Source organism: Toxorhynchites rutilus, chromosome 3 (assembly GCF_029784135.1).
Source record: "Toxorhynchites rutilus septentrionalis strain SRP chromosome 3, ASM2978413v1, whole genome shotgun sequence".
NCBI classification, from domain to species: Eukaryota; Metazoa; Arthropoda; class Insecta; order Diptera; family Culicidae; genus Toxorhynchites; species Toxorhynchites rutilus.
The window spans coordinates 66,878,891-66,902,788 of NC_073746.1; the positions used below are offsets into that span (position 1 = coordinate 66,878,891).

The 23,898-nt window shown below is 38.3% G+C and overlaps 1 protein-coding gene across 1 annotated transcript; it reads right to left on the bottom strand.

Annotated features, from left to right (window-relative positions):
- Nucleotides 1-549: 549 nt before the first annotated feature.
- On the bottom strand, nt 550-23,563 carry LOC129773207 (fibrillin-1-like). Its single transcript, XM_055776793.1, has 9 exons — nt 22,792-23,563; nt 22,233-22,723; nt 21,981-22,166; nt 21,794-21,916; nt 3,515-3,700; nt 2,596-3,446; nt 1,081-2,536; nt 888-1,024; nt 550-806 (listed from the first exon to the last, which is right to left on the bottom strand). The coding sequence occupies exons 1-9, from the start codon at nt 23,092-23,094 to the stop codon at nt 727-729; spliced, it is 3,813 nt and encodes a 1,270-aa protein (XP_055632768.1). The 5' UTR covers nt 23,095-23,563; the 3' UTR covers nt 550-726.
- Nucleotides 23,564-23,898: the final 335 nt, after the last annotated feature.

The following is a 23,898-nucleotide window of genomic DNA, read 5'->3' on the forward strand; positions in this document are numbered from 1 at the left end:
CATGGATAGTCTTTCTAAATTTGGATTGGGTCATTTTAAAAAAAAATTCGATCTGTCGCCACGATATCGATGTCGAAAAAATCTGGACCTTTCCAGTTAAATCTGTACATATGGCAACACACTGGTCACAATATGAGCAAATACGAAAAGTTAATGTTGGCTGCACGACAACGCTCGGCCACATGTTGCTCAAGTTGGAAACCTGGAAAACACTTAATGTAGCCTGCTATCCCATCTAACGCACCTTTCGACTAACATTCCTTCCTATTGATGACGCATGGTCTGACAGCCATTCGTGTAAAGGGCCAAAAAAGGATGCATTAGTGGATCGCTTTGACAGACCAGAAGTTTTTTAGACGGAGCTGTTGAAAAAAAAAGTGGTTTTCAAATTACACACCAGATAAATATTGTGGTTAGTATGAAAATATGTTGGAATTCATTTGTTGGTTTAATAGTGAACTTTGCGATTCTCCTAAAAACCAAAATTCGATCTACCATCCGTTGGAACAGGGAAAAATTATTTGCCTTTATAGAATTCAACAAACACACTTTGGTGATCGGGAAGATATCGTATTTATTCAATGGTTTCGTTGACAAGTGTGGGAAATAAATTAAAACAGTACGTTTTCGTTGCCTACGACTAAACAGTATTCCTTCTTTTACTTAGTATTTACAAATTTTCGATGACATCCATTCGTTCCGCATCGATTCGTTCCTACACTATTTTTACACGCTAAATTTATCCTCTTCGTCTTTTGCCGTGTCCACCGAGTGAGGCATAAAGTACACACAATTTTCCTTCGTTTCTGTAGGGAATAGAACGACCAGGTTATAATCATTGTAATCGGTTGTACGCGAGTCACGGCCTGCCGACCGTCGAATGTTACCCAGCTTGCCAATGTGGTAATCTTTCCTCTTATTGCGCAAGATTATCATGGTTATGATGGCGGACGTGACGAGGATCGTTATAACCACCAGCGGGATAGCGTACTTGACGTAAGCTGCGTTGTAGATGAGGGAATTGCTGGAAGATAAGACGAAGTGGTGAAAACTATATAAATTAGGATAAAATTCGCCTACCTTTGGCTGTCAACTTTGTAAATGATATCAGGAATCAATTGACAGGTCGTTTCGTCTTCTTCGTTTTGCTGATAACCGGCGAAGCATTCGCAAACTCCAGGAGCCGCACAATAGCCATTGATGCATCCCTCTTCACCGCAATCAGCCGCGCATTCATTCGCGTCCAGTGTTGGCTTGTATCCTGGGAAGCAGTCACACCTTCCCGGAGCACCACAGAAGCCGTTGATGCAATCTTGTTCGCAAATTGGTTTGCAGCCATGTTCTTCGGATATTTCGTATCCTGTATCGCACACACATTCGTCCGGAGCTATACACTGTCCATTTGGGCAGCCTTCGGAGCAATGAGGCATGCAGGTAATCTTCATATTGTCCGCGTTGGAGTATCCTTCTGCACACTTGCAAATACCCTCAATGCAAATACCGTTCTCACACTTTGCTTTGCACAGTTCTTGTTTTTTATTTTTTGCAATTTCTGATTTTGAAAGCACTTTCTCGCATTGGTATACACTGTTTTGCTGGAACACGTACCCACTGTCACATTCACACTCATTTGGGCCAACACATTTCGCGTTAACGCATTCATTCTCGCAAACCGGATCACATTGGCTTCCGTCTACTGTATTCTGGTACCCTTCGAAACACCTGCATCTATTATTCCCAGCACAAACCCCATTCAAGCAGGGCTTCTCGCAATACGGTTGGCAGTAAAACTCATCGTTCGTTGACGGCCGGAAGCCTACACTGCAAGAGCATTTCCCCTCCACACAGTTACCGTTTTGACAATTCTCTTCACAGTATTCTTGTTCCAATCTCGCTTTTATTCGTCTGATATCATCCCCATGTAGACAAACAGACAAGCTGTCGTTATAGAACTGATATCCTTGATCACACTCGCAACGATTTGGAAGGATACAAGTTCCGTTTCTGCAGGGTGGATCACACAATGCAATACACCGATGAATTTGTCCTTCCGGGTTGCCGTAACCCTCCGTACACAGACAATAACCTTGTACACACTTCCCATTACTGCATTCTTGCGAACATAACTTCTCCATCAGTTTTCGTTGCTTCTCGATCCGAATTTCTTCGATTGACTGACACCGAGTGTGACTTCCATCTACGAAGTCGTACCCGTCGTCACACTGACATACATTCGGCTCTACACACTTCCCATTCAGGCAACCATTTTCGTACTCGTATTCATCTTCGCAAATTGGCTCACATACTGAAGAGTTTACCAGCGAAGGTCGATAGTTCTTGTTGCACAGACACACTCCCGCGATACATTCTCCGTGGACACAACCATCGGGACAGGTCCTCTCGCATGAACCATTCAGGTTCATTATGAAACCTCGGTTGCAGTTGCATGTGGCGTTTGCGTCACAGAAACCATCGTGGCACGTCGATCTGCACAGTTCGATTGGATCCACGCAGGAGTCCTCGTCCTTAACGAACCCTGAGAAAAGATCGAACACTTAATCTGGATGCAGTTTTCTCTAAGACCGTTACGCTTACCTGGATTGCACTCGCAAGTGTTGGGTGCTACGCAAACACCATTGTCGCAATCGTCGTCGCAAACTGGCAGACACTCGAACAACGAGTTGATATCGGTGTAGTTGTACCCAGGTAAACACGTGCAAGAATTTGGACCTGTACACTTTGCGTTTTTGCATTCTTCCTCACAGATTGGTACACAGTCTCCATCAACCAGTTCATACCCTCGGTCACAAACACAAACCTCCGGCTGTATGCAATGACCGAAAGAACATTTCTCGCACAGTGGAATACAGTCGTCCGCAATTTTCCCATAACCCTTATCACAGATACACTTTCCTGGGGCTACACAGTTACCATTAAGACATCCGTTTGAGCAAACCGGTCGGCACAGATGGTTCGCGGTGGAGTTTGCGTTGGAGTACCCTTCAAAGCACCCACATTGGTTTGGTGCTACACACTCGCCGTTCTCACACTGTTCGTTACACACTGGTACACATGTACTGTTGAACTCTTCATATCCTTGTTGACAGGGTTCGGGCGTTGTGGTTGGAGGTTCTTTCGATACACATTTCCCGAAATCGTTCTTAACGAATTCTTCATCACAAATGCACTCGCCAGGAGCGGAACACTTCCCGTTGGGACACCCGTCCTCGCACACTGGCTCACAGAGACGATTCTCCTCTGTGCCGACCGGTGCAAATCCCTCTCGACATAGACAAACGTTCGGTTCCAGGCAGTAACCATTGGTGCAGTTCTTGCATTCTGCCACGCAGCTTCCATTGGCTCCGCTTACATAACCGGAGTTGCACTGACAGTGACCGGGTTTGTTACAAAAGCCGTTGTCGCAGTTGTCGCAGTGTGGAATGCATCTGGAAGTGGAACAAGACTTTGTCATATCACGATGGGATCATCGGTTATCCTCGATCCTCGGTCTTACCTCGAGTTCGAAAGTCGTGTAAACCCTTCGTTGCAGGTGCAGAAATTTGGTCCTGTGCACTTGGAATTTTCGCACGGCTGGGAACACACCGGAACGCACTTGTGCTTCTGGCGAACGTATCCCTTGCAGCACTTGTTCCGGGCGACGACCACATTTTTGTTGTTCTTCCGGACGTATTCCAGCTTCCTGTGGAAAGGTGGTTATTTCAGTAATGTAAAAATGAGAAAATTGTTTCGCTTTAGCAGACACGCTTTGAAAGAAATTCGTCATAGATTGACTGAATGGATCATTAGGGGTGATTGCAAAACGAATGATAAACTGTCAGATACTGATAAACTGTTGACACAAAGAAATACACATTTAACATAAGTACCATAAACTAAAAATATTCGAAATTTATTTATGAAATGGATAGCACATAAAAATTCAAATTGTCATCTTCGCTACATCTGGACATCCGTTGGCAGTGAAGCTTCTGTGTCAGCGATAAATTTATATTCAAGGGGGTCTGAAACTTGGTTCTGAAATTTCTCTAGCGAGTTTTCATTTGATTGTCTCGTCACTGTCAGAATGTGTTCCTCGAAGTAGTTTTTTTCAGTTCATAGATAATACAGTAAGTCACAAGTGACAGATCAGGTGACGACTTATGGAATGGTGAATTGTCTTTCTATGAATCGACAGATTATTCCCTCTTTAACTGGTCTCGTGTAGCCTCTTCATGACCATCTATATAAATAACAATAGAAGGCCAAAGGTGTTGGTAAGCGCAAAACCCGAACAAGGAATGGTCCGAATTGAGTCTTCTTTATTTTGTTGTATTCGTCTCTTCGTCTCAGGTGGAATAACGCGCTTTGAAAATAAAATCATAATGAAAATTTACGTTCTGCATCAAACATCTTCTTCTTCTTCAATGGCACTAACGTTCCTAGAGGAACTTCGCCGTCTCAACGTAGTATTACTTGCGTCATTTTTATTAGTACTTAGTTGAGATTTCTATGCCAAATAACACGCCTTGAATGCATTCTGAGTGGCAAGCTCTAGAATACGCGTGATCACAGTGCAAGTCGGAGGAAATTTCTTTGACGAAAAATTCCCCCGACCAGAACGGGAATTGAACCCGAACCCCCGGCATGTTAGTTATGACGCTAACCACTCGGCCACGGGAGCACAATGCATCAAACATGTATTCCATGAAACGGAGAAACAAGTTGTTCACAAGTGAATCTTGAGCGAAACCTGCGCCAGAAAATAAATTTATATAATAATGACCAGTTTTGGTAGAAGTAATTTATAGTAAAAGGAAATTGTAAAGGTCCAATTAGAAGATCAATTAATGGAGAATTCTGCGATTGAACCCACAAACCTTCGCTTAGTCAGAGAATGTGAATTTTCGAAAGAATTCATAACAAAACAATAATTTCGTGCGGAACGATCTAGTTAGCTAGTTAGAAATATTAATCGTGTAAGATCTGAGAGGAGTTTATGCGTTGGTATTGATGCATTGTATCACTGTGATCGATGGAAAGGGTAAAAATGAATTTTGTTCTTCATGAACTCAAGCCGCAAGGCGTATCAAGAGTTCTACTGACTATCGAAATTGTGCCAACGGCCTGGCTGGGTAAGGGATGAAAAAGTGCCCCAAAACCAAATCACCAGCTCTATAGAAAATATTGTTCAAGGTACCAAATAAGACATTTTGACTATTTTTTTAAACCCCTATGTGGTTCATCATAGGATCTATGGTGAAAAACGTACTTTTCAATTTTTTGCACGTCATTCTCAATAGCTTCGAGATAAAAATTTGAAAAAAAATACTGAAAGTGCATCATACTATGATGTATTGAGAAATATCAATAAAACAAATTTTCATCAAAAACTTAAGTACTAAAAAAATCTTGAAACAGTGAAATTTTTTTTTTTGGGATTTAGAGATTCACTACTACTCTAACTCATATTCGAATGTGTTCCTATACTTTTCTTAGATGTTTGTGATTTTTTCCAGAATTTTAACAGTGCAAAGTGCGGTGCAAAAAAAAATATTTCCAATTTTTTTTTTCTAGGATTTCGAGACTTTTGAGTACTGGTTTATTTTTTTTTAATTTTTGATATTTGGGAGTTATGGTTGAAAACGTAGTTTTCACGCCATTCTCAATAGCTTGAAAAATAATATGGATATGCACTCAAAGTGTATTTTACTATGATGTACCACGACATATCGTCATATAAAATTATTCATTCGTGTTGATGGTAAGCTATCTAAACCGGAGGTAACATTCCGCATTTCGAAACGAATGATTTTTGTTAGTTTTGACCACTTTTTCCATTATGGATCTCGAAACGAGTGAAACGGATGAAGCGATAGTAGAGTTTCGAGCAAAATTTGGCATTACGCAAAATTGTGTTTGAAAGTTTTTAAGCTCGAAACGAGAACAAATATCTCGACAAGAAATGGTTGATCGTCGTATGGGAATGTGCTAGTGAAACGTTGATTTTAGTACTAAATCCTACATCAAACAAAATTTTTTATTGTATTTTCTTTGGTTATTTGTACCAGTATGTGAGTAGAAATACAATACTTTTAGTATGTTGCATAATTAATCACTTGTTATTTTAGCACTATGAAAACACAAAGAAATGCTGAAAGCATCAACAATTCCCAAGTGAAACATTTGACGGAGTTCATGAATTCGGATCTCGCCCGAAATTTACTGAATATCCCTGATGCTAAAAGGACTTCTTACAAATTGTAGGACAGTTTAAAGAATGCACTTAATGAGCGAGGTTCCCCGGTGGGGGAGGTTTCAGAGTGAAAAAAAATAAGTTCATTGATGTGTTTTTTTCCAATTTTGATATAACGATGTTGTATCTAATTGGATCTATTTTTCGCATAAGCTTTTGTTCATAATTGGTATCATTTCAATGAACACTGATGAAACTGGTGGTTGAGCCATACCATGTAAAAATTTTCCTCCTACAATAATTTGGTACGACCCACTGGCCAGAAGGTTCAAAGTGGGCGCTGATTTCAAAGTTGCAGTTAGTTGGGACACGGTTGTATCCAAAATTTTCTGAAATACCTCACGGCTAAGCTTGAAATACTGCCGAAACCTTGAAACAAAAGAATAATTATTATCATTTATATCGAAAACGTAAATAAGACCAACTCGCTAATTTTCACTTAGCGATATAGGGTTATTGTTGTTCCTCAGCTCCCGCCACTACGGAATAAGCGTGCTCTCTTTCTCACTATCGCTGTTGTCAAAAAACATTTCGCAATATTTTCTTTCTATTCACAATTCTGATATAATATAAAATTGAATGTGTTTTTTGGCATTGATTTTTGAATATAATCGTGCACTTTGCTTTGTTAACGAACCCAAAAGTTTGACATTTCTCTTCGAGACCGATTTTGCTTGAAATCTAGTCACTGCAAAAATTAACTCGAAAAGGATACATAATACAGTAAAAGCTGTTTTTGTGCGGTTTCTTTTGTGCAATTTTTTTTGCGATTATTGTTGTGTGGTTTTCTGTTCGTGTGCAGTTTTTTTGTGCGGTATATGAAAAGAAGCATATTTGACGAAGTTATCGTCCATTTAGTTTTTTTTCGATGATTTATATGCATTTCAGTGCGAAAAAAGCATATTTGCGTCTTAATTATCCACTTCTGAAATCATTCTCCTCCTCCCATCAAATGCTCTAAATTTTTCTAAGTTTTTATACGACATGATATCTAACAACATCACGTTTCGGCATGCAACTAAATGCACAAAACAGCCACGCGCAACCGAAAAAGTGTCCCATCGCAAAGCAGGGAAACTAAAGCAAATTGAGCGGTGAACTGAGTGGAGTTGAGTAATTTTTTTGGGGGAAACCTTTTTTATCCCTATCTATCGCACAAAAAAAAATTCAAAATGTGTACAGAACACGGGTTTTTAAAGCTACTGGTGCAATTTTGCACGATTTTTTTTTTATGCGGACCCTATCCCCCGCACAAAAAAGGTTTGCCTGTACAATATTCAAGTTTTGGTTCGAGTTTGAATTTCCTCGAGCCGAGTTACTCGTTTCGGAATGCGGAATGCCACCCCAGGCCTTTAGTTCTCTAGCCTCCAGTCGTTTACTGTCATACCCTTTGATTGAAAATAGAGATGAACGACAATGTTGTAATCGTTGAAGCGAGCATTTCTCTATGATTGATAACGGTGTTTGTTTTTTTTTTAAATATTCTATCATCATCAGCTCAGAATTCCCATGATTTAGGTCGTGTTTGCGTGTCGTATTTAGGCATTTGATAGCTGCTGGGTCAAAATTGATCATGGAGTATAATTTCTTTTGCAATGTTAGCGCGATTCAAATTTCGCGTCAGTTTTTTTACGTTTCTGATGATTTTCAAAGATGAAAATTGACATTAATAACCTCATGAATGCTCATCAACATTGTTACAATTTCCTTATATCCCATCCTTCTCCTAAAAATATGTCACCCTTCTAAACTCGAGTACACCGCGAGTAATCGGTTTTCCACCTTACTAACCATAGATGTAAGAAAATTGTTTATATATATATAGTTTTAAAAATATATTTAAGAATTCGGCTCCTTTAAACTTAAGTAACTGAGCCTGTAAAAATAAACGAATTAATAAAAAAAAAAAAACCTCATGAATATTTTTGCATCATTTATACCACTGACAGACTTGCATTTTCGATAGAGTGCTGTCACCGCCCGAGGAATGCTCGATATGTTTTGAGTCTGGTTAGGTTTAAGTCAGGTTGTTGATGCACTGAGGGCAGTACAATTTGGTATTCAATAGTTTTATCATATGAATGATCAACTGTCTTTTAGTTTATCAGTTTCTGTTTCCTATAATCAAGGAACATGAACAGGAGCAGTTTCCATTAGATTACTATAATTAAACGACAGAAGAATCACTCCTTGGCTTTGATTGCTCAAGTTCACTTCCTAGTAAGGATGATGGCCAAAAAAAAAGTGGTTGAAATAATTTGAGATCTTGATGTAACAAGTTCAAGTTGATAATTGCCGGCAGAGGATGCATGAACGGAGGTTGTCAAATGAAGGTTTGCTAACTCTAAAGCCGAGGGAGATAAGAAAAAAAACCTCTTGTGGATTCATGTGTCATTAATTCATGTCATTCATAGCAATTCAAGTGTCATGAACAGTCCACTGAACATCCGTTGACTCGGGAGTAAAACTCGTTCTAAGCTATATGATTATACACCCAGGTTTTTGACGCGGTTTTTTACGAGGTTTTTTACGAGATTTTTTTACGCGGTTTTTTACGCGGATTTTCCAATTAACGCGTAAAAAAAGACTAGGGCAATATTACATCTCTCTCTCAGTTCACAATTCTTCTTCATGCTCCCTCAGATCATATGACGATAATCACTGCTTGCGACGGAACCTAGCGCTTATGACGGAAATTAGTGCCGCACTCTATCACGATGCCCAATTGTCAATTTTTGTCAAAATTCGATTAATTTTCGGCTCGAAATGGCATAAAAATCGTACGCCGTTTTTACCTGATTAAACACTTCGGTTTTTTTTGTTTCCCAAAAATTAAAGTAAAATCAAACGATATTTTCAGTACGGGTTTATTCAGATCGCTAATAAATCGATATAAAAATGTCTGGAAATGTTGAACAAATTATGTTGAATACTGAAATGAACAATTATTAAGATAGTTCGATGAAAAGTTTCACAGTCAGACTCGAAATTTAAGTTTATTGTTCTCTTGAAAGCATGGTTAGAACATCGCATATAATGTAAGGTATCTAACATCAACTTGGAGTGTATAGGTTATAGATTAATGTGAAAAAAGAGAAGATTTTCCCGTCTTTGCTGGAATTTGATATGAAGGCATTGATAAATGATAAATCTTACGTACATGGAATTATTTTCCGGGAATGTCACGTAATTTGTGCACGACGAGATGAGATGGGTCTGAGAATGACAATGATTTGTTTCGGATTGGACAATTTCCTAGGAAACAACATTTCTTTTAACTGCACAATCATCGAATGCATATTCAACTCTTCCGACTGTAACGATCGACAATTCAATTCAATTATTATGATTTACGCGATTCGTTTCATTTGTCACATTGCGTTTCATTTTCCCTTTAGCGATTTGATTTACGACTTGCAGTGTATAATGTCTGTCAATATAAAGCACATCACGTGAAAGGGAAAAATGTTAACATATTCTACGTGAGAGCTGGAGGCGAAGTTATTGCTGATTCTAACTCGTGTGATCAAAACAAAAAAAAAGACCATCTTGTCTTCTTAGACGTTCGCTCTTCACTGAGTTCGCAACATATTCTAAATAGTTTGGGTTTTGTTTGCGATTCATGATCGACAGGCGGATGTTTACATCAATCGACGAGGAAGGAATAATTCTTGGTACGATCTGTTGCAGTAAAATCGATAGACTGGATTGCAAATGAAAATTATCGGAAAGAAAAGAAACGGATAGCAACAGTTCATCTAGAGATGGGAGAATTTGTGGATAGAAGTGAAAATTTAAAAAGTAAACATTGTTTGTTATAGATTGAGTTCTAGGGATACCATATGGTCGAAGTCAAAAATCAGGACACCAATCACAGCTATGATTATGATCAAACCATTGTCATTTTTTTAGACATGAATAAAGAAAAATCCGTTGTATGTGACCTGAACTTCTAGACCCAACTACTCAAATTAATTTATTCAACATATTTCTCCGACACTTCATGCGGTGAATATAAGTCAGGACGCCCCAAAATGATCTCAAAATCAGGACGTGTCCTGCTAAATCAGAGATGGTATCCCTATTGAAGTCTAGGGTTACAAAAATCTTTTAAAGGATCACATTATACTAAATTTTTACGAGAATCGTAGCCAACATAAATATAACAAAAAAGATAAAGCTGTATCAAACGATGTTCACGTCTTGAAGAACCGTTCGAATGGGTCGCAATTAACTGGCAAGTTAGACATGCCTTTCCGAATCTTCACTGAGCAAACTTTTTAGTGATTGTTTTGACGCCACCCATGATGCTGTATTCATTTGAATGGAGCAAAAATATATCAAATCAGATTTAACGAAGTTACAGCACTCCACAGTTGACCAAAACATTTCTATTCTTTTTATTTAAAGTACCCCCTGTAACTTCGACAGATTATCACTTGTTTCCTGGTTACATGGACAGGAATTCACTTATTACAAAAGTATCAAAATTTAATTTGAGAAATAGCGAGTTTCAAGCCAACTCGACTGGCAATTGGCAGCACCATCTCTGATTGCAGTGAAACGTTGTGGGTGTAATTGCAATGATCAATTGATTTTATAACCAAAAATGTGTAGGTTTTTTTAATTTTCGAGTCAGATTTTTTTTTGTAATTTTGATTTTTCCTCAACTTATTTTCGAACAAAATTACTTTTAAACTATGAGACCTAAAATATTTCTGCACAGGAATAAAATGTAGGTCTTATTTTTAAATTTTCATTTGAAAATAGAATGTTGAAAAATAAACTGCATGGAGAACAAATATTTTGAAACTAAAACAATAATCGTTCTCAAAAACAAAACAAAACAGTTTTTGTAGAAATATATAAATATGTAAAAAGTATGCAAAAAATAAATAAAACAGCAATGCAATGCAATTCCATAACATTTATCAGAATAAAACATATAGGGGAAGTGAGGGCATAGTGGTCGCCCTAAGGAATATGTCCATTTCCAGCATCCATTTACCGCTTCAATCTCCATTTTTCGAAGAATATCGTAGCTCAACATAGTGTCGTTCAAGATAATAACAAACGACTTTAACTATAAAAAAATAAAATAATACATTTTTCATCATTAGCATAAAAGATGAAAAATCGAACTTTTTTTTGGCAAAGCAGTAACTTTATGCTTTATGTCAGATTTATGCATTTTTTTTCGTCAAAATTTGTTTAAATCGTTATTGATAAAGTGGGTACATGTATGAAATATGAAAAATCTATTCACCTAAAGTAGTTATTCAAATTTTTTCATGTATACAAAAACGTAGGACGAAATACATAACGTTTCGCATAATGAGGCTTGGTTTAGTTGGTGTGGCATATTTTTCCAGGGTCAACGCCACAAAAAGGAACAATCCAATTTCACGAGTTATTCTTTAGATAAGATACGCACAGAGCTACGACGTCGTTTTCGAAAGAGCGATTTCTGTTTTTATTTATTTTTTAACATGCGACAGTATAGGGTAACTTAAAAGTCATGAAACTCATCGAACTTAATGTGACTATCAATAGTCAATATTTATACTACCAAATAAACAGGTGACCAATTTGCCCCCACTACCCCTACCAAATTGCAATACGTCTTGGAAATCAAAATGTAGAAAAATGTGAAATAGTTAGAGATCTAAAAATATATAAAAAATATATAAATAGCCTATAAAATTACTAACAAGTCATCCATACATCGGAAGAAGGACACTGCTACAGGAAGAGAGTTTTTCTGAGGAACATTTTTTCGAATTTTTCATTGAATAATTACTGTTATTGTTTTACTCGAAACTATTTTGTGTGTAAATTATCACGATTGACATGTTCTTCAAACTTTTCTCCAATTAGAAACATGTGTTACAAGTAAAAAAATGACTTTTTCAGGAGTCAGAATACAAATATGCCGAAACATTTTAGGTCGTAAATCGAAAACGTGCCTTAATTGAAGAGGGCCGTTATAACGAAATGCCGTATAAAGAGCGGCCGTATAACGAGATATGGGTGTATAAAAACTTAAATTTGGAATCCTTCACTGTATGTCTCGAGAGAGCAGCTACGTCAACAATTTAGTGCACATTTTTATCGGTTAATTTTTTTGTACACTATGTACCTTCTGTTTTAGGCTTTGGATTGGCTCAATCAGGCCTGTGATATTTTATTGTATTTTTTCCCACCAATTCACAAAAAAACCATGCAGGAATGAGGACTGCCGAAAAATTGTATCGCTGTACAAACTATCACTCGAGTTGCTGAGATTGTTCAATCCGAGTATGTAATCGTAACAACGTTGTAATGTGATGCCGAGATATTCCCATTGGCACCTTATATACCTATACTCCAATACTATACACCTATACTCTTTTACTCTTTTTGAAATTTTCAATCGTTTTCACTAAACATTTAAACACTTCACAATTTCTATCTTAACTCGCTAGGTTCATATTTACACTGTTGTATTGGAGCACGGCTCGGCAGCTTCAGCGGCCTCCCAGGCAATGGCGACACATAAGCCCACGGCAATAATCTTCAAATAGAGCATAACTTTAGTCACTTCTGCGCGCGTTCAACACTTGCTCAAATCGACACTTATTGATCACTTGCGCTGCGCTTGATTCTTGCTCTTCCCGAACACCAACTTCACCGACTTCCGGAAAACGAGACACTATGGAGAAGATTCGCGTCTACTGTGGGCGCCGGATAGATTCTAACTGAGGATGTCTGAAATGTTCGATCAAGTTCAAGACTGATCGAATCGCCGGCAATGTCCGTTCCGTCTTCCGTCCTGCTGGCAGACGGTAGGCGTTTGATATTCCAGTGATGCTTCCGATGGGGGTTACTACACACAGTCCGTCCGTTCCTGGGCCCACACAGCGCCGATGTGTTGTCACACCCAATGAGTGGCAGTGATTATGCTGCGCCTGGAAGCAGATCCATTTGTTGTTGTCGTCGCCCCTTCGTAATGAGTGAGTGCGCTATGGCGATGTCGAAAGTTATCAATATGCAGAACTCAAGCGTCACATGCCACTCCCGGGGACTGTAATCTAGAAATTGAAGCGAGAAATGAAATGGAAAAAACAAAAGACAGAAATTGAATGAGCTGGCGAACTTGTCGAGAATCGAATCGGAACGGAACCATCCAAAAGTAGCGAAGGCCAGGAAACAATGCATTCGGTAGGGATGTTAATTTTTTTAAGTGTGAGAGTTAGCCAAATCCTAAAACAAAAACGATCTTCGAATAATTGACCAACCCTAACCTGTAGAACAAAAAAATCATAAGTGCCTGTACGCTATTAAATTGCTTAAGGAACTCATTTCGCCTTTTGCTGTAAATTATAATTTCGGTTTAAAGTGGATGACGCCGGCCCGAAAACGGCTCGGCAATCGACACCAACCTGCGGTTACGGGCTGTTACTTCGTTAGAGATTCCAGCCACGATCAACGCAAACCGATCGTCGTTTGAATAGCTCTCGGGCATAGAGTCAAGCGCGCAATGTGTTCTATCTTGTCATGTGATCAAAAGCCGCGTACGCGATGCACGTGGGGAAATAATTCTCACTGGCGCGGACAGGATGCGCGATAAGGATGTCATTTCCGATCGGCTGTTGGCTTCGGTGATTAAAGGATAGTAATAATATTGAGCACTTGGTGGGATATTGAACACTCTCGCTCACATTATGCGTTTGCGGTTATTATCTGGAGTAACGAATGTACATTATTATGGAACCGCGAGTTCTATTTTTACACGATAATACCAAGCACTTATCAACTGCAGAATGACTGTTGCACATAAATAACACACAACAACAAATCGCTCGTACATTTGGGTTGAGTGATTCATGCTGTGAAAAATGCATGGTTTTTTTAGAGAGAGATTTAGGATTTAAAAATTCGGTTCTGTTTTGTATCAACGTCAAAGATGCCATGTTGAGTCAGAGTGGATGTAGGGGAGGTAAGGGTAAAACGGGCATGTTAAGAAGACCTTCAATTATATCTTTGGAAACTCATATTTCCGAAAACTTTGATGCAGTTTCTTGCAATTTAATATACCGTTCTTCTACGTAATTGGCCAAATATTTTACAAAAAAGTGTTTTTCAATGTTTTTAACTGAAATTAAAACATACCGAAGAGTATAACATTTTTTTCGATGCGGGTAATATGGACAGGTTTCCTTAGGATTAGATTAAACAGACTTTTCACAGTCCATTTCACTCCCACTGGCAACTGTCCGTTTTACCCCACCAGTATAATTATTTCAATAATTTAAATTTTCCACTCAAAAATTAATTTACTTTTTCGTACATACCTAATATCGTTTCTCTGTTAACTTCCGAAACCGAAATATAACCATCAGCGAATTGAATTTTGATATTGACCCACTCAAAATGCTTAATATCGAAGCAGCCAAAATTACATCCACACACGGAATCATGTACGATTATCGGTTTTTGTTTCGCTTCTCCACTTTTGATCAGTATTCATTGCCATAGGGTGGCTTAAATATTATAGAATAACATGTAGAAGGTGTTCCCATTAACAGAAATCTGAAATTCAAAATGTAACTATACAAATCAACCACATGTCCCTATATTACCCCTACTGTCCGTATTACCCGCGGTTCCCCTGCTGGATTTTTCCCGTGCAATCTGTGCAAATATGTTTGCTACGTATTAAACATATGTTGGTGGTCCTCGTAGCCACATTGGTTGCGCGTTCGCTTAGTAAGCGATCGATCGTGAGTTCAAAACTCAGGGCTCTCATTGTGACCATCTTTGTGTTACGGAATAACTACGTCCACGCAACAATCATCAGCGATGGAGATCGATCCACAGTCGAAATAAGATCGATTCATCCATACCAACTGCTCTGCTCTGCAAGACACATCGGGCTTGCTGTTCTATAAATAACTCAACAATGATCAATCAACTGTCTCCGCTGACCGGTCAAACTGGATAATGGAAGAACAGAAGGAAAACTCTTACGCCTAAATGGCTCCTGTGTAAATTTGTACCATATGCAATGGTATAGAATGGAATACTCTAACGCCGAAAAATGACAACTGTGTAATGTGTTAATTATAGATGTGACATGTACTCGATTAAAATTCGGCTAAAATGCTAATGAGCCTAAAATAAACAAAAAGGATGAAAAAAATAAAAATATGTGGCAAAAATATGTGTTGCAAATCAAAAATCTTCAAATACAATAAACTTGATTTGTTGGGTGCATTGAAAGGAAAAATACAGTATCATTTGAAAGAAAAAACTCAAGTGACTGGATTAAATACTACTGTAGAGATTGCTGTATCTGCTGAACTGTTAAATGTTCGTCCTGAAGTCAAGAAAATAAGTACTGACTAATTGACTAATGTTGATGATTTTCAATATTCTTATTGTTGAATCCAAAATTTGTAAAAACTCGCATATGATATTAACATAAAGGCCCATGAACTGGAATTGATCACAGACAAAACAAACAGGACATTCAATATAAACGCTGTATTTTTTGGGCATCCCTGTTTAACACAACGAAAATGTAACTCAATCAATCGACAAAACAACTAAATCTTTGGGAAAGGAATTGAATTCAGAATTCCTAATATCAGCTATAAGACTGAATTCTAAGAATACAATTAACTATTTTATCCCAGTTATGTAGTTTTTAGAAACATGTGGCAGATAAAAAGACAGAAACTGTGGCTCAATTGGCCCATTTTTACTTTTCAATGGTAGTTCGACAGCCGTATTTATTCGCGATGAGTTGACTTCGATAATCAAAAAAATACGCGGATCTCTGGAAATATTCAAAATTAATGATCGAACAATTTTGTGAAGAAACCCAAGTTTTCAATCAATACTCAGTTTTCCGATTATTTATGCGCTTGTCGTTCACCTTCCCTAGACTTTAATAAATTTGATGCCTTTTTTAAGCACAAATTTAATTCTTCTATATAAAGACCATTTTTATTGTAAGTTAGGGTTCCAATGAAAATGGTCATCTCGAATTTCACCACCTCGAAAAAACACCCTATGCAAAAAATCAGCTCAACTGGACTTAAGGAAGAGTGGCGCAAAGTTTTTTTTTTGGAAATCGAAAAATCACCCAAGGATTCGAATTCGGTGTTTTTTGATGGCAAATATCTTAAAATTACATAAAACGTCAAGATCTAGTGTCATCTAGATTTTTTTTGGTCAAAAATCGACACTCTGGGACTGTTTTTTTTTTGGAAAACGAGACGAAACGTATGGTTTTGGGTGCCATTAAAAATAGTTATCTCGATTTCTTATTCGGAACTTGTTGCGAAATGTTGATTTGAGCGATATTAGCAAAATATAAAAAATGCAAAATATTAGCTCATTCGAACTTCATTTATTAGTGTCGCTGAAGTTAAAATTTTAGTTTTTGGAAAAACAAAGGATCACCGAAAATCAGCGCTTCCAAAAAAATATGTTGATGCCAAATGTCTTAAAGTTGTATTACTCGTCGAGAGTTATTGCCATTTCAAAAAAACATTTTTTTTTTGGCGCTTGGTTATCTTTTCGTCTGAAAAGTCGATTTTTGACAAAAAAAATATTCTTTTTAGATAACTGTAAATGTCATACTTGTCATACAATTTTAGGATACTTGGCATCAATTTTTTTTTTGAAAACCCCGATTTCCGATTTCCGGCAAAAATCAAGCCGATGGCAATGTTTTTCCATTAATATTACACAATTTGTACAGATCATATTTTCGTAATTTATGCTTATGCTGATTACACATGCAATTTTGTGAAAAGTCTCGTACTGAAAATTCTTCTCTCTGGCCTTTGCGTCCCTTTGCGAAATTACGGCAGTTCAGTTCTTGCGTCAATTTGATCTTGTAAGGATAGATGTCGAATTCTTTCCGCAAAATTCGCCACAACGTCGTCACAGAGATACCCAACGCTTGAGAACGACGTGTGAGAAACTGATTTGGGTCTTTCTCAATTGATGCGCTAGCGGCAGCAATATTCTCGACACTACGAGCACTTCTTTGTCTCACTGGCACGGGAACATCTTGTACTGTGCCTGTGGATTCAAATTTTTCCACTAGACGCTCAATCGTTGATATGGCAGGACGAGAATGACGACCATAAATTGGACGTAGCGCTCTTAAAGTTGAGGCCATTGACTCCGAATTTCGGTAGCAAATTTTAATAATCTGGATAATCGTTGTTGGATCGTATGTCTTTCTATTATGAAATAGCAAACCTTACTGAAGAGAAATGTCAAGAGAGCGGGACATTCAAATTTGATGCGGGGTGATTTGTTCCAGTGTGTGTTTCATCGAAAAACATAAACTTATGTTTATGTAAAGTCAATTTCTCTGGCCAGACTCCTGACCAGAGAAATTGCATTGAGACCATTTCGAATTCTCCATGGATCTTTTCACTGTTTTTCGAGCATTTTTGAACACTTTCGATTATTGGTCTAAGAAAATCCGTCCTTTATAGCCTGTGTTGCTCTTTCAAGCTCCTACATTTTCCAAAGTTGTCTGCCCATCCTTTACCTGTAATTTAGCGGCGATTCCAGATGCCCAAACCAAAGACCAAAGAAAAGCTTCAAACCTGTAGGACCAATTCACCCCACAGAAACGTGTCCATGTCATCCCACACAACATGCAAAAATTATATTACAATTAAATTCATTTATTTTATCAAACTTATTGTTTCGCTGCACCAAAATGTTCCTCTTCCTTAGGTGAACAGAACTTTACTGCACAATACATGAAAAGTTTGTTTAATCACCGGAAAAAAACCTTAAAACCACGATTGAAAAACTCAATCAAATCAAAGTACTTGATGTGTTCATGCTACCGTTTTCCTTCACCTGTTAAATTTTATCAAAGTTTTTTTTACGTTAGGTACATGGGATTCAACAATAGAAAGAGATGACATTATAAAAAATCCAAGTTGAGCCGCACTTTTCGGGATAGGTGGGTGGTCCAAATCACCCCGTGTTACCCTACAGGTGAAACGGAAACCTTATTTGTATGATGGTACAAACGTTATCACGCATACGGTACATCGATAGTGACTCGTGGCAGCTTGTTGCGGCGATTTGTATGTAACTACTCAATAGTAGGGAACTGACAACCAGTGTTGCCACATATTCTGTATTGGATAAAGTAACTTGGATAATAGAGAATGGGGATGGGATGCTTGCACTTAGAGGCGTGAACACCTTTTCGGTTTTTATTCTCATTCTTCTTCTTCTTTTTGGCTTTAAAAGGGTTTAAACTTTTCAGTTCATTCGTCTCTATAGTTTTTTTTTTAATTTTCCATGAGGCCATATCTTGTTCCCGCTTTCAAACTTTCTCCCAACTTCGAGCAAAATTAAAGTGTTGCTACCGTAGTTTCAGCCTCTTCCTCTGCATTAATTCAATTTAGCATGTAATGCGCCTGGAGCGAAAAGCGCCACCAAAAGCACTGAGAACCCCCTCGACAAAATTCCCAATAAAACATGTGCGAGAACCGGATGCCAAAAGCATCCGTTATGAAAACAAATAAAAATAAATAAAATAAAATAAAAATTATAAAAACCAATTGGATTTTTAGTTTAGAATGGATGGATGGTTTTGTAGAAACAATCGAAGACGATTGATTGAGATTATTCATTTGTCCTTGCGAGAACAATTCGCAATCAATTTGTTTCTTTATAGTAATGCAGCAATGTAGTATTTATTGCTAACGCTATCGCTATCGGTGACACATTCGTTAACAGGCGATCTATTCGCTCCCCCAAGCTTCATTATTGCACATTTTTGATCCACTTCAATCTACCTTTGGCAACGCATAGATACTACTAATTGTGCGTGTAATGGAAGAATACAGATGCATCCCGTCAAACGGCATGAAAATCGAACCGGTGCACAGTGGTCCAAAAGTGCAAAAACGTGATCGTAAGGGATTTCTCCAAAACGGTTAATTTTACGTATATGATGTCTTCGGAGAAGTTTTAAAGTACAACGAGGGCCACCTTTTGAGGGCTGCCATTTTAAAATGAATCCTCCTAAAAGTGAGATCCAAAATCAATTTTTTTCAGCTTAAGAGATAGGAAGTTGGTGTCTTCATAAAAAATAGTTTCAACCTACCCTTAACCATTTTTTTTAGTTCAGGATACTATCCTAGTTCAAAAATAGGTAAATTTTAACATAAAAACTCCAATATCTCCAAATATATAAGAGATAGAAAAAAACAATGTGCGTCAAAAATGTGTGTTTTGACTAGGCAAAAAAGTTCTCTAAACATTGTAAAATTGTAAAAAATCAAGAGGAAATTTTCAAATTTTCTCCTTAATTCACCAACACACCAACTTCCTATCTCCTTCCAGCTTAAGAGATAGGAAGTTGGTGTCTTCATAAAAAATAGTTTCAACCTACCCTTAACCATTTTTTTTAGTTCAGGGTACTATCCTAGTTCAAAAATAGGTAAATTTTAACATAAAAACCTCAATATCTCCAAATATATAAGAGATAGAAAAAAACAATGTGCGTCAAAAATGTGTGTTTTGACTAGGCAAAAAAGTTCTCTAAACATTGTAAAATTGTAAAAAATCAAGAGGAAAAGTTAGGACGAAATATGATTTTTTGGTGCTTTTCACCAAAAATGTCCCATAACTTTATTACCTGAATAGATAGAAAGTTGATGTTTTCAGCGAAATTGTTTGTTTTGATAAGAGCTATAATTTTTATGAAGACACCAACTTTCTATCTCTTAAGCTGAAAAAAATGGATTTTGGATCTCACTTTTAGGGGGATCCATTTCAAAATGGCAGCCCTCAAAAGGTGGCCCTCGTTGTACTTTAAAACTTCTCCGAAGACATCATATACGTAAAATTAACCGTTTGGGAGAAATCCCTCACGATCACGTTTTTGCACTTTTGGACCACTGTGCGGTGCTTCCATTCAACAAAATTGCACCGCTGTTTGCATTTTCTTCCTACCTCCGTTCTTCCTATGTATCGTGCAAAACCTGTGAGCATCAAGGAAGAATGTTGTCTGCTCGTTAGCTAATTTACAATCAATAATAGGTTTTTTATGCTCAGAAATATTTCCTCTCTCCACGATGTTCATAGAACGAACATTGCATTTTGCTCGCTGTGAATTTTCTTTCAAAAATTGACCTGTTAATTCACCCAGAGTTCGCGAAATTTTGTTTCAAAAATCATTAACTCTGAAGAGAACAATGGTTTTGTTTTGCTGAATTTTTTTCTGACTGTCATGTGATCTCCTTCGAAGATATTGGAAAATTGATGGCTTTTACAGAACTAATGATATTCAAAATACATTACTGAAAGAAGTCGTTTGAAAATTATACGAAAACTAATGATAAAACACCAAATATTAATTTCAGAGTTTTTTGTCTTTATCATAGAGATTTTCAGCCTTATGCTGGATCATCAGATTTTCAGAGTAAATATATATATATGCTGCCCTGAACGGAGTATTATACTTTAGAGTGATATTGTAGTTTAGAGATTCGTTCATGAGAAACATCGTCTTCACTTACATCGTTGCTGTTCAGTTGCAATACTTGTGCACATATATGTACCTCTTTATTCCAAATTAATGCCTATTTCGAAAAACTGAACTGAATAGAACGAAAATTCCGGTCATTTGCAATTTATCGCGCGAGATTAATACTGTTCCACTTCCACTCGACACTAATCTTAATGAACTCGGCTTGTTTCTTTATCGCTTTACGCTCCCTTTGACGATTTGGTTTCCGATTTCACTTAGCGCCAGAACACCACAAAAAATCACATCAAATTTCCCTGTCGTCGCATGAGTTAAAGCAATAAAACATGACCTCAACACAGTATAGGAGGAACAGCACCGCTGCTCCCTTTTGGTTTTATGTACGGAAGAACACTGGAACTCAACACTTATGGCGTAATCTATCGCCGCAGTCGTACTAATCAAGTGTCGAAAGAGTTTTCTACGCTCGTTTTTTGAATTGCTACATTGCAGCATCTGTTTGAAGTCTGCTTTCGGAATTTCATTTCTCCCTGTTTGTTATGATTCTGTTGGCGGCTATTGTAATGATCAGTGTGTGAGAGTTTGATAATAATTTATCGCAAACGTTCCAGCTGCTTCGATGACGGGGTTGAGTGCGAATCGTTCCTATGAGTTTTTGACACGCTTCTGCGGACATGACGAACATGTTTCAGAAAATAAAGAAATACGAAAAGAAAATTTTATTCAGGGGCCTTAAGCTTACGAATTATAATTGGACGATTTATTTTTTTCAAAGTTTGCATACATGTTATGTTACGGTAATTGCAAAACACTTGTTTATCTCTTTCTGTTGATCTTTCGGGACGCATGGATTCAACGCTTGTGTTATGTATTCGGTATTCTGAACCCCTAGCCAGTGGTCTTGCGGATTGATAAGCATGCACAGTTGTGTTTGTTCACCACTGTATTTTGCAACTGCACTTTCATATCGTAACGTCGTGGACTATTTGGTATTCTTATCGCGAATTTAGTTTCTTTTCACGCACGCCTGGCTTCCCTTCAGACTGCGATCCTTGATATAGCCGGCGTTGCACAGGCACATGTTTGGCCCGGAGCAAACTCCGTTCGGGCATCCGTTCGGGCAGTGGGGGAGGCATCTGCGAAAGAAAATCAGAATAAAAAGAGCTGACGATCCACAATTGAAAGAATTGTGAACAGTACTTGTAGGGTTTAAGTTCATCCAGTATGTAGCCACGGTGACAAGTGCATACATTTGGTCCCGTGCAGTCCCCGTTCATACAAGGACGATCGCAACTGTGTTCACACTTGTTCCCTGCTGGACCCATCTTGTATCCGGGCTTGCAGGTACATGTTTCCGGCGCAGTACAAATTCCATTGAAGCAACCACTGGGATATAACATGCTTCGATGTTAAAGATAAACGCTCAATTACGTTTAAGAAAACCATACTCACTTCGAACAAACAGGTTCGCATTCGTCATCCGTTCTTTCGTAGCCAGGTCTACACTGACAAACTTCGGGTGCAATGCATTCTCCATTGACACATCCTTGCTGACACTTGGGAACACATTTTCCATCTTCGTCAATTTCATACCCCTGGTCACACTCACACTTTTCGACGGCAACACATCGTCCCGCGCCACATCCTCCGGTACATTTCGGAACACAGAACTGGCGGCCTTTGTCCAGCTCGAACCCTTCCTTACAGTCACATACTTTGGTTTGCAAATTACATTCCCCGTTGTCGCACCCAATGGGACAGGTTGGAACACACTTGCCCTGAAGATTGTTCACGAAATCAGGATAGCAGGTGCACTTGTTTGGTCCGACGCAGAGACCGTTGAAGCATGGTTCCTCGCAAACCGGATCGCACTTGCGAAAATTATGCACGTTCCGTTCGTATCCTTCGCAGCAAACTTGAACACGGCTCAGCGATGGATCCGACTGCAGGGAAGAATCACATAATTTATCTCCATCTCACGATGTTTGATGATGAAGCCAATAAAACTCACCCCATTTCCGGCTGGAATCTCGCCCGACTTCACCAAACTAACAGTTGGCACCTCCTTAAAGCAAATTCCCGTGGGTACTTTGGTTGTGTTCAAGAATTTATCCAAAGCACTTTGTGACTCATTTGCTCGATGTAGATCACCCATCAGTGTTGCTCCACCCGGAGGATCCTCGACGATGGTTTTATTCATTACCATGGGTGCTCCCTTCACTCCATTGATGGGTCTCGTTTTAACACCATCTTGGCCTAGGATTGCCCCAAAGCCAGATGTCAGCACCAGAAAGGATAAGAGCGTTGCGAACATTTTTTCTCGCACCAAAAGTGGTCCGCTTTGCTCGACTGTGCAGCACGGATTAGTTATTATCGCACAGTGCGGAGTGAACTTGAAATATTACCACACACTGCATCAGTTCTCCTTAACTGTGTGGGATGATTGTTCTGTATGGTGTTATTCAGGGAATAAAACGGGATGTTAAACGCTCGACGATACTAGCAGCAGTTTATTCTTAGCCTTGTTGATGAATGATTTGTGGATTGAGGGGGGTTTGATGGATGTAAGCGTTCGCACTGAGTCAGATACGCTAAGTGCCAGTTCCTAGAATTTTTATTTCTAATCAAATGAATACATTACAGTAAGCGATAGTAGAATTGAGACAAACAAGTTGGCAGGCGTTCGATTGTTTGAGATTACGGAACGGTATAAGTGGAGCTATTGTATAGGAAACAGATTAAGAACTGAGAATTGTGAGAATTTGCTTTCATCACTGCCAATATGTAATCGAACTGTCAGCTCTTTCTTCTGAGTGCTTCGGTTTTTTTTCGTGCAAGCTTTCGACCTGCACTGGTTTATACATTTACTAAGCCTCGCAAAAAAACGAGAACAAGGTGTTTCCTTTGGAAATGGGAAGAAAATAAGCAAATTCAAGCAGAATCGTCTATACCAGGGATTCTTAACCTGTTTTGGGCACGAGACCCTTTTTCCTGAATGAACCTCAGACCCCTATAGCCAAATTTCTTTAGAAATTATATTTTTTTCTTATTTTTATAAAATGCTAACCAATTTAAAAACATTGCGGTTGGTAAAGTGAATAAGCTTGGCGTCATTTTC

Excerpts from the sequence above, each read along its gene's own strand:
- LOC129773207 (XM_055776793.1), bottom strand. The coding sequence starts at position 23,094 with ATGTTCGCAACGCTCTTATCCTTTCTGGTGCTGACATCTGGCTTTGGG. Across the intron at positions 21,917-21,980 it reads GATGAACTTAAACCCTACAA|ATGCCTCCCCCACTGCCCGA; the intron begins GTACTGTTCACA and ends TTTCTTTCGCAG. Across the intron at positions 1,025-1,080 it reads TACAAAGTTGACAGCCAAAG|CAATTCCCTCATCTACAACG; the intron begins GTAGGCGAATTT and ends CTTATCTTCCAG.